Raw genomic sequence first — 12264 nt, 5'->3', positions numbered from 1 at the left:
CTCCTTCTCTCTGTCTCTCTCTCTCTCCACTCCCTCCTTCTCTCTGTCTCTCTCTCTCTCCACTCCCTCCTTCTCTCTGTCTCTCTCTCTCCACTCCCTCCTTCTCTCTGTCTCTCTCTCTCCACTCCCTCCTTCTCTCTGTCTCTCTCTCTCCACTCCCTCCTTCTCTCTGTCTCTCTCTCTCCACTCCCTCCTTCTCTCTGTCTCTCTCTCCCCCACCTCTCTGTCTCTTTCTGTCTTTCATCGATCCCCCCATAATCACTCATCCCCCCACCTACAATCACTCTATAGGTGGGGGGGGGGGGGGGTTCAAGCAGAGAAGAGAAATTGTGAAATATGTTTTGACTGAAGGTTTTCAAGCAGAGAAGAGAAATTGTGAAATATGTTTTGACTGAAAGACATTGAGACAGCTTGTCTGGTCGATGTTCAGTTGTATTTATTATGGATCCCCCATTAGCTGCTGCAAAGGCAGCAGCTACTCTTCCCGGGGTCCAGCAAAGTTAAGACAGATAGATCATTTTAAAAACATTACAATACATTTCACAACAGATGTCACAACACATTAAGTGTTGGAATCTGTCTGGTGGATTTTGTTGCCAAACTAACAAGTCCCATTTCCAAGATGTCTTCATAACATAAAAGCATGTGAGTCAAAGCAAAGAGAGACTCCAGCATGCTGGGCCTAGTGACGGTACCTCACAGAGCTTGCTGTCAGCACACATCAGGATGTGTCCGGAAAGAAGTGACAACCACTTGTCAACCAATGCCAAGGCTAGAAAAACAGCTAGAAACAACCAATATTGAGACGACAGCAGTTAGCATTGAAGACACAGTATCCAACAGTGAGACAACCATTCACAATGACAAACGAGGATCACAGACAAGACAAACATTGCCAACGACAAGACCACAGCTAGAAACAACAAATTACTACGAACCATTATTGAGTCGACACCCAAATGTGAACCAACCACTCACATTGATCACAATGACAATCCCAAACCGAGAGTGATGCTAACCATTAGCAATGACAAACACTGGCGGTGCCGATGACAAAATACTGGCGTGGAACGGCCATGAGCGGTGACAAAATAGTCGCGAACTCACCCAGCTGGGAGTCACAGAGTGTGGGTGGACAGAGTGAGGGGTGAGGCCAAATAGCGCAAGCTACATCTGTTTCGGAGTCTGGTCTGTTTTCTCTCTCTCTCTCTCTCTCTCTCTCTCTCTCTCTCTCTCTTCACCCTCTTTCTATTTAGACTGGGACTGTGTTTGGTTCTCTCAATCCATTTCTCACTCTCTCACCATCCACCCCCTCGCCATCCCTCCCTCTCTCTCTCTCCTTCTGTTTTGAGTCACGTCACTCAGTCACAGTGGGATCTGGCTGCTAAAACATTTATCTTTCTCATTTCTCTTTGGGAGAGACCTCGGCCGACACGAGAGCTAGGCAAACGCAGCTACACACTCTCCAAGCCAACCACTACAATAGAGAGCAAATATCTCTTAGTGTTGGGCATTGTTGGACTGTCTGTATTGATACTGCAGTGGCTTATGACTGCACTCACTGCAGCCAATGTTGGGTGAAAGAGCTATGAGTTTTCATACTTTTTTTTGTTGTTGTTGTACTTTTTAACCCCCTTTTCCGTGAAATCCAATTGGTAGTTACAGTGTTGTCCCATCGCCGCAACTCCCGTACGGACTCGGGAGAGGCAAAGTTCGAGAGCCGTGAGTCCTACTAAAAACACAACCCTACCAAGCCGCACTGCTTCTTGACACACCGCCCGGTTAACCCGGAAGCCAGCCGCACCAACGTGTTCGAAGGAAACACTGCACAACTGGCAACCGAAGTCAGCGTACATGCGCCGTGCTCGCCACAAGGAATTGCTCGAGGGCGATGGGACAAGGACATCCCGACCGGCCAAAACCTCCCCTAACTGGGATGACACTGGGCCAGTTGTGCACCCTGGGATCAAACCCAGGTCTGTAGTGATGCCTAATAGCAAAGGATGTAACATTGACATTTAAAGAGCTCGCTGCCTGATGAGGTTCAATGCAGAGAATGACAAGGTCCTAGCGAGGCAGGAAGAATGACTACATTTGCTGTTTCTTGGGAGGATGAGCTGTCATTACCATGTGGTGTTGTCTTCTTCCTTGTGTTACGCCCCAAAAAAGAATCACCACCCCTCTTACCATTCCTCACAAAACACACACAGGCTCGCACACACCAACCACACACACATATACACACACGCATACACACACACACATATGCACAATCGAACGCCCACACTCCTCCTCTCCCCAGCCCGGCAGGCCCCACGTCAACCCTATTAGGCATTTCGACGTCACACTGGAATCTTATGCGCCATGCCACGTAAACACTAGACCAGAGCCTGAACTCAGACTGACATTCTCTTTCAACCCGTGGCCTCCACATTCACTCTGGCTTGCGTCCCAAATGGCACCCTATTCTCTGTAGTGTACTACTTTTGAGTCCTGCTTAAAAGCAGTGCACTATAAAGGGAAGCAGACCTCTGTTCACTGCATCTGGCCTTCACATGCAAGGCAGAAACACTTTAGGACTGATGGGGAGGGAAGGAGGGGACCCCCTCCCATCAACTTCTGACCTTCATCTTCCTCACAGCCTTTATTACCTCGGTGGTCTTCATCTGGACTGAGGAGGTTTCCATTTTTTATATGAGGATTATTCCACCACTATGCACTGTAGATTAAGCTGATGAGTGAAGAAAGTAAACGTGAAATTGGTTTAAAAAAAAGGGACGAATGTTGTGTAAAAGCTGAATGAAACATCCAAAGTTAATAGAAGAATCAGTATTAACTTGGAAAAGGTCATGTGATCAGTTAGTGGTGTTGCCTATGTGCTGTAACTAACTCCATGCAATTTTGTGGCATTGCAGACATGTAGCCATGCAGACCATACTGTATACAGAGTCTATGGGAAGGCTAACACTATGCCATCTCTAGACTTATCCTGCAGCTAAAACCCAAATGAAAAGCACCACAAACTACAGTAGTGTGCTACCATAACCCTGTCCCTCGTGTTAACTACTTACTTAACGACTGGTTCTAACATACAGATAAGAGAGTCACTCCCTCCTATGGCGATTCCTGCGGAGGAACGAATGACGGGGAACCTATATGCTGTGTTTTTATGTCGAGGGTTTCGAGTTCACATCCTGGGTCGGAAAGATATGGCGAGGCTATCTTTCATTTGCAAAGAGATACCATTATTGGTCGATTTCCATTAGACATGTAGCAGCACCAGCCTATCATGGGATTCCTGAAGCCCCATTCTCCCTTCAGACATAATGGGCAGGCTAGGACTTTTCCTGCTATACCTAGGCTACCTAGGCTATAACTAGGTTCCAGAATTTTCCCTTGTCAGGTCATGACACACACATACACACACACACAGACACACACACACACACACACACACATGTATCCGTGTTACTGTCATGTTTGATGTTTCTGTATGGATGCCAGGAAGAATAGCTGCTGCTTCGGCAAAAGCTAATGGGGATCTGAATAAACCAATAAGTTAAGTAAAAACTAAGGCTATTACGCAACAACCTGTCAGATGGGTGAACTAGGTCCTCGCTGTCCATATGTAATCTCATTCAGTATGATCGAAAAGGCTAAACTGATCCTAGATCAGCACTCAGGAAGTGGATGAGGAAAAGGCACCAATGTCTTATATCTCATTTAAAGCAGTCAGTTTCCAAGGAAATGGAATGAGTGTTCTGGTAAAGAAGAAAAAAGGATTTAATCGAATAGGTGTGATCTCATCCGGGGCATTGGAGAACCTGATGGTTTAAGGTAGTTTTTTGGGTTCGTGTTCTATGCTCCAAACAACTTGTCAGTTACATTTAGCAAATGATGATTGACTTTGATTAACTGCAATTAGTCATTCTGATTAAACTCAATGTTTTTGAAGCATGTTGGAACTGATTTTAAAAACAGATTGAAAACAAAGTAAGACCAAAGTTAGAAGGAAAACTAGTTAAAGGTAAATTATTACAGTATAATATTACTACAAAGCACCCTGATATCACCATGCAATATAACAAACAATCTGAAAATCACATTGGCTTGTAGATATGGGCAGTCAGCCACTACTAAACTATCAAAAAGTTGCCTTTTAGGCTTCAGAAAGAACGGAAATGTCATTGATCATTAACCACAAAGCATTTCCTGCTCTTTTCTATTTAAAAATTCATGCAAAAGTCTGACTTTTGCTTCTCCCTTCACTCTCCCAACCTATGTGTGTGGGAACGAGAGATATTAAAAGGGATAGTTCACCTAAATTACCAAATCTACTTATTGGTCTTATTGGTCTTACCCTGAAAGCAGTCCATGGACAAGAACAGAGGGCAATCCATGCTTTTGTTTTGTTTATTTAGCCACTGTCACCAACCGCTTACTTAGCTAGCTAGCATTTCCTAAACCCATAGAAGTCCAATATTAGCATGGTTTCAGCCAAACTATCCCCTTAAGAAGCACATATTGGTTGAGCTATCCCTTTAAGAAGCACATATTGGTTGAGCTATCCCTTTAAGATGTACATATTGGTTGAGCTATCCCTTTAAGAAGCACATATTGGTTGAGCTATCCCTTTAAGATGCACATATTGGTTGAGCTATCCCTTTAAGAAGCACATATTGGTTGAGCTATCCCTTGAGATGCAGATATTGGCTGAGCTATCCCTTTAAGATGCACATATTGGTTGAGCTATCCCTTGAGATGCACATATTGGTTGAGCTATCCCTTTAAGATGCACATATTGTCACGTTCTGACCTTAGTTCCTTTATGTCTTTGTGTTAGTTTGGTCAGGGCGTGAGTTGGGGTGGGTAGTCTATGTTCTTTTTTCTATGTAGTATTTATGTGTTTGGCCTGGTATGGTTCTCAATCAGAGGCAGGTGTTGTTTGTTGTCTCTGATTGAGAATCATACTTAGGTAGCCTGTTTTCCCCATTTTGGTTGTGGGTGTTTAATCTTCTGTTTAGTATTTTCTGCACCTTACAGGACTGTTTCGTTTTTTTCGTTTATTCACGTTGTTGTTTTGTATTTCAGTGTTCAGTTAATAAAATCATGAACACGTACCATGCTGCGCTTTGGTCCACACCTTCTTCCATCTACGAAAACTGTTACACATATTGGTTGAGCTATCCCTTTAAGATAAAACATAGCACGGATAAGATGGCGCTGATAGACACGATCACCCTGTTTCTAGCTCCTCGCTAACTTCGCAATAAGAATTTCGCTACACCTGTGATAACATCTTATAAATAAGAGGAAGTCATATGTTCGACCACACACATACACCTATCCAGCCAAGTCCTGCCAGGTCTTTGACCATGGGGATTGGCAAGACAGCACAAACAGATCTGGAACCAGGCTAACCTACCCACTTTCCAATACAGTAGTGATACAGTATACACAACGGTGTCTCCCTCTAGGATCTTCCCCAGCATCCTTCACACGCTACATTACTTTCATGTACAGTTGAAGTCGGAAGTCATTAGTACTTGTTTTTCAACCACTCCACAAATTTCTTGTTAATAACAAACTATAGTTTGGGCAAGTCGGTTAGGACATCTACTTTGTTCAATTGTTTACAGACAGATTATTTCACTTATAATTCACTGTATCACAATTCCAGTGGGTCAGAAGTTTACATACACTAAGTTGACTGTGCCTTTAAACAGCTTGGAAAATTCCAGAAAATGATGTCATGGCTTTAGAAGCTTCTGATAGGCTAATTGACATAATTTGAGTCAATTAGAGCTGTACCTGTGTATGTATTTCAAGGCCTACCTTCAAACTCAGTGCCTCTTTGCTTAACATCATGGGAAAATCAAAGGAAAATCAGCCAAGACCTCCACAAGTCTGGTTCATCCTTGGGAGCAATTTCCCAATGCCTGAAGGTACCACGTTCGCCTGTACAAACAATAGTACACAAGTATAAACACCATGGGACCACGCAGCCGTCATACCGCTCAGGAAGGAGACGCATTCTGTCTCCTAGAGATGAACGTACTTTGGTGCGAAAAGTGCAAATCAATCCCAGAACAACAGCAAAGAACCTTGTGAAGATTCTGGAGAAAACAGGTACAAAAGTATCTATATCCACAGTAAAACGAGTCCTATATCGACATAACCTGAAAGGCTGCTCAACAAAGAAGAAGCCACTGCTCCAAAACCGCCATAAAAAGCCAGACTACGGTTTGCAACTGCACATGGGGACAAAGATCGTACTTTTTGGAGAAATGTCATCTGGTCTGATGAAACAGAAATAGAACTGTTGGGCCATAATGACCATCATTATGTTTGGAGGAAAAAGGGGGAGGCTTGCAAGCCGAAGAACACCATCCCAACCGTGAAGCACGGGGTTGGCAGCATCATGTTGTGGGGGTGCTTTTCTGCAGGAGGGACTGGTGCACTTCACAAAATAGATGGCATCATGAAACACGACCCAATCAAGCCGCACTGCTTCTTGACACAATGCCCATCCAACCCACTGCACACCTGGTGACCTGGTCAGCGTGCACTGTTCCCGGCCCGCCACAGGAGTCGCTAGTGCGCGATGAGACAAGGTTATCCCTGCCGGCCAAACCCTCCCTAACCCAGACGACGCTGGGCCAATTGTGCGCCGCCCCATGGGCCTCCCGTTCGCGGCCGGCTGTGACAGAGCCTGGACTCGAACCCAGAATCTCTGGTGGCACAGCTAGCACTGAGATGCAGTGCCTTAGACCACTCTACCCGAAACATTTGACCCAAGTTAAAACTATTTAAAGGCAATGCTACCAAATACTAATTGAGTGTATGTAAACTGAAAATAAATAATTCTCTCAACTATTATTCTGACATTTCACATACTTCAAATAAAGTGGTGATCCTAACTGACCTAAGACAGGGAATTTTTACTAGGATTAAATGTCAGGTATTGTGAAAAACTGAGTTTAAATGTATTTGGCAAAGGTGTATGTAAACTTCCGACTTCAACTGTATATGTCATATAAAGCTATCTCTATTCCTTAAACCAAAGCCCACAGCCAATAAATATTTTTACAGCTTTGACCATGGTTGTGCCCTAAATGGCTCCCTATTCCCTTTATAGTGCACTATGTTTGACCATAGGGCTCTGGACAAAAGTAATGCACTATATAGGGAATAAGATGCCATTTAGGATGCAATCTGTCTCTCCCCACAACAGAAAATAATTCATCCTGGCAGACAGAACAGGAACATCAACGGCTGTCCTTCCTGAGACATCCCCAGGAGTTTCAATACTTTATCGACCCCACCCAAGGCTCAAGGCAAGACGAGGCTATACAAAGGGTTTGTTCAGTTGGAACGCATCCCAAAAACACTGGTCAAACAGTCTGTCACTGTTCTGTTCCGTTCCGTTAGCCGACAAGTAAACAAAACCCACATCGACAGATAGACATGAAAGTGACAGTTAAGGGGAAAGATAGATCACGCTGTGTGACAAGTACCGTTCACCAGAATGACAGATCATTCAGTGCTACAGGACGAGAAGAAGGGGGGTAAAGTTTCCCTCCATCTACTTAAGTCAATCAATTACCCTGTAGAGGATAGTCTGCTGACAGAATTACAATGGCTTACAACATACATACTGTAGAAAACATGAAGACACTTTAAATCAATAGGGCGGTGGAAAGACTTACCTGATTTGCGCTTGGATGATCCATAGTCCCTAAAAAAGAAGCAACAACAGAGGGACATGATGAGAGTCAAGTGAAGGACAGCAGCACAGAGGAGACACGCATAGGGTGCCTGTCATTCCTTGACCTCATTAACATACACACACACGTACACACACACACAGCTCAGAGACGGAGAGAGGCGTGTGTGTGTGTCTGAGAGGAGTGAGTGAGCGATTATGAGAGTATGTATGAGAGAGAGAGAGAGAGAGAGAGAGAGAGAGAGAGAGGAATGAGTAGGGCCAACTGACAACCTGATCATGTGACGATTGAAACGGCACCACCATCCTCACTCCCTCCTCCTCTTCAACTCCCCTTTCCTCATTTCCTTCATCAGAGAGAAAGAGAGGGAGGATCTGTTTGTCTTCTTAATGGATTATAATTGGTTTACGTTGCTAGCTAAACTACGGCTAAATTAAGGACATGCGGACTGCGGAGCGGAACTAGCCCTGCTGAATGGGTGTGTGTGGTGTTGTGGTGTGCTGTGCTATGCTATGCTGTGACTGCTGGTGGCGAAAGAGAGAGAGAGAGTGTGTGTGTGTGTGTGTGTGTGTGTGTGTGTGTGTGTGTGTGTGTGTGTGTGTGTGTTAACTGCAGAGGGCAGAATGATGCTTGGAACAGCTTGGTGTTTCATCAGGATGACGATGCAGTTAGTGGTCTTTTTAATGAGGTTAAGGAATTTATTCTCCTAGGCTGTCGCTGTGAGTAGACACACACACACACACTTCACCCGAGACCAGATGACCAATCCAAGGTCTGTAACCGTCTCTCTCTACCTCCCTAGTGGCATGAAGGCCTGATAGCCCTTTAAGAGTCAATGCCCTGCCTCAATTAGCCTCTTTGTAGCTCTCTACAGAGGATCATGAATAATGCCCTTATATTGTTCTAATGGCCAGCCAAGTCAGGTCAGAATACTGTCCATTGTGACCAGACGGACTCTAGCTCCTACCCTGGTGTCATCAGTGGTCAGCCGCTCTGGGCAGATGACCCTCCAGCTAAAGAGAAACAACTGAAGCTATTGTATTCAGCTGACAGTGAGACTATAGTTTGAGCTGGGATTTTAATGGAAATAATTTGTGGAAGGAGAATTCTTGCACCAGCTAGCAGGATATTTGCTTTTTCTGTCCTTGGTCTTGCCTGCTGCAGTGTTGGCAATGCTGCCAATATCCTCTTCTTTATGGGTGATAGAGATTTCCAGAATTTTCAACATTTCATGTTCACTTTCTTAGGATCCACTGCTAAGCTTCTATAGACATCCAGATATATATGTCCATATAGATATATCCACATAGAACAACACCAATTCTATATATTTCTATAATTTTACACAATAGAATTATATGATTCTATATTCTGTAATTCTATGATTATTTTGTACATATTTCTATAAAAATCTCACAATTCAACTCCAGTCACAAACGTCTGTTTTGTATTGAACACTACTTAACACTACTCTACACTAGTGTACTGTCAGTGCAGTACCTATAACCCCATAACAAAGGCCCACCTGGCTATGCCAGTCCCCAGTGTTGGAGAGTTAACAGGAGATGAGGTCTCACTTACAGATTTACATCACAATGTGACCTGAGCTAGGGGTAGTGGGCTACCAGGGCCTTTAAAACTACACAGACACAGAGGGATGGCTCACAGGTTGACAGTCAAAACCTAAATAGTGGAGGGGGAGGAGAGGAGAGGAGAGGAGAGGAGAGTAGAGTAGAGTAGAGTAGAGTAGAGTAGAGTAGAGTAGAGTAGAGTAGAGTAGAGTAGAGTAGAGGAGAGGAGAGGAGAGGAGAGGAGAGGAGAGGAGAGGAGAGGAGAGGAGAGGAGAGGAGAGGAACATCAGGGACATATTTTCAAGTCAAATATATTTTTAAGCACTTAAAACACTAAAATACTAACTCGATCAATACTTAACTTGTACAGATAGTACAAGTAAACTGCCTTCCATGTTTCACGCTGTGTAGTAAGGAAAGGGCTTGTTTGGTCGAAAACCGCAGCAGGCTGAAAAGTACTTAATTGTACTCCTCTACCCTGGAGACTGTTAAACAATGCCTGCAGATCTAGATTTACAGGACAAACCTGTCCTAAACATCTTATAAAGAAGTCCAAATCAAGAAAAGTAAACTGCGTAAGCAATTTTTTGTCCAACTGTAAATGTTGTGCATCAACCACAACCGGCAACTTCAGCTTTGGAATTTCTGTCTAGTTCTTTCTATTAGCAATAGTGTGCATCGTCATCGTGTTGAGTGAGATAGATGGATCCATGGAAATAGAATGACTATTATATGGACGGATCAACAATGACAGACTTACAGTAGCTAACTAATAACCCTTCATACTTGAGAACAAGACCAGTCTCCTGGTTAAATCGATACGGTGTGTGTTTCGATTCAGTTATTTACTACATCCTGGTAAACAGGGTTGTACAGTATTCATTAGAGTACAACGTGTACAGTTTTGCAATGGGAAACGAACAAGCCTTTGTTAATAGTCCAGTTATAATCGCTCCCTCTTTCAGTCTGTTGTCCTCCATTTGGTTCCTAATGAATAGGACCCTGATAAAGGTCATACCAAAAATGCTTTGAGGTGTATTATCATCAGAGGCGCAACTTTCACTGGGGACGGGGGTGGACATGTGACTTTTATTCGGATACATGCATAACAAGAAGCTAATGAGTCGCGATTTCACCTGGCATAGAAACTGTGCTCACTCGTTACAACACTGCTGTTCAGAGGAGCTAGCCAACAACACAGCTACGGTAACACAATCACTTCAAACTTAAGATGGAAAGACAGCAAATTAGCTGCGTTTGTTTTTTTTACCTTTTTTCAATTGATATTTTTTTGTATAAATCCATAAAAATGATGCCAGCTGATTCATGAGTTTGACTGGCTGAGAAACGCTGCCTGCCAGTCTGTCTCGTCCTGACTCCCAACACGTTCATTACTATGGGACAGCAGGAGATCGAATTTGACTATAGAAACCATGTTGCAAATGTTGGAGAGACAGACAGCAAGGTTTATACAAATTTCTGCTGTTGAAAACGAATTGTAAGTCTAAAATAAATGTGAGATAAAGTCTAGATGCTTTTTTTTAGTGGAGATCAAGTTTATAAAGTGCCTGGTTGGGTTGATGATACAGTGGATTGCACAGTCAGATGGAACAGAGTAAAGAAGCATTTTAACGTCATAGATTTAGCCAGTGGTAACTTGTGGAATAGACACTGTAAAGAGCTTTTAAACAATCAGCACTCAGAATTAGACCCACCCATTGTATATATTATCCCCCCCCCACTTCTAAAACCAAAGTTGTGCCCCTGATTATCATCATATGATGGTCCTGAGCTTAGCTAAGCATTCAGGAATTGCATTAACCCTCAACAGAGTGGGCTACATACATCTACTCAACAAACTGTTAAGTATGTGTAAACATTGACATAAATTATCCCATTAACCTAGCATTAGCCTACAGTAGCAGCTAACCACTTGCTAGAGTTAAATACAAGTAAACATTGACCTAAATTAGCCCATTAGCGGAGGTAGCCTAGCCACTAAGCTAATAGCTAGGTCACATCCAGGTTAGACTTGTGGTCAATGGGACTAGGGATGGATATTTTTGGCAGTTTTGAGTCCCCGGTTTTTGGGAGGCATCTGAAAGACATTAGGGGGGGGGCACTCTGGCTAGTGACCAGGTGAGGCAGTGAGTTCTGGCCGATAGCTCTCTTCCTATGTATCGTAACAAGATAAATATTTTAAGGACAGAGGGAAAGAGGAAAGGGAAAAGGAGGGGGGGAAATATGTAAGTATAATGTAGAATATTTCAAGAGGGTGTGTGTGTGGTTTCTGAGGGCTAGTGTTTCCCCTTTACAGGCAGTGGGAATCAAAATGCTGTCTCCATTTCAAAATAAGTATTTGTTCTTTCTGTACAACCATGCTAAATTTAGAAGACTGATCACACATGGCAGCAGAAGTTAAAGGTCAATGACCTTCATATGTCTAGGAAGTCCTGTCACTCAAAAATTCAAGGGCAAAAAGTGAAATCCGAAAAGCCGTGAGGCCAGTTAAACGGTTGTCATCTGAGACATTCTCATCAATGATAAGATTACATAAACTCTACAGTGGAAAGTCTACACATCAGAGTTATCGGATTCACATGGAATTGTTGTTCAATTTAAATGTTTGAATTATTCGTGATGGGATGAAATGTGATTTTAGCTTCTAAAATGTGAGAATTGGGTTTTCATAAGGTTAGGGCTCTGCTCAATCAGTGGCCCGCCCCTGTGAAGAGTCGTGGGTTATAAAACTTTTCAGACACACCCTTCTCGCTCCACTATATAAAGCCTTGACGAAAATGTAACCTCCTGTTTCCCGAGGATGTGAGGACGACGGTCCGGTGTCAGAATAGTTCAGATAATACCTACAGAACAAAGCCAACATCAGTGTGAGCTTTGGTTGCGAATGGTATGAACTTTGAACTCTTATTCACTACAGAAGTGATACCTCCTAGCCGTTGAGTTAG

The 12264-nt window shown here is 43.4% G+C and overlaps 1 protein-coding gene across 5 annotated transcripts in view; it reads right to left on the bottom strand.

Moving 5' to 3' along the window:
- The window catches only part of LOC110485783 (SH3 and PX domain-containing protein 2A), a 115210-nt gene that overhangs the window by 47409 nt on the left and 55537 nt on the right, over window positions 1-12264 (bottom strand). For all 5 annotated transcript variants that reach the window (XM_090195861.1, XM_090195863.1, XM_090195862.1 and 2 more), the window contains exon 6: window positions 7710-7738. In XM_090195861.1, the coding sequence (XP_090051987.1) occupies window positions 7710-7738 (29 nt within the window). The remainder of the gene's footprint in view (window positions 1-7709; window positions 7739-12264) is intronic.

Source organism: Oncorhynchus mykiss, chromosome 13 (assembly GCF_057628025.1).
Source record: "Oncorhynchus mykiss isolate SJ-2025 chromosome 13, ASM5762802v1, whole genome shotgun sequence".
NCBI classification, from domain to species: Eukaryota; Metazoa; Chordata; class Actinopteri; order Salmoniformes; family Salmonidae; genus Oncorhynchus; species Oncorhynchus mykiss.
This window is presented reverse-complemented; position numbering and strand designations above follow the sequence as displayed.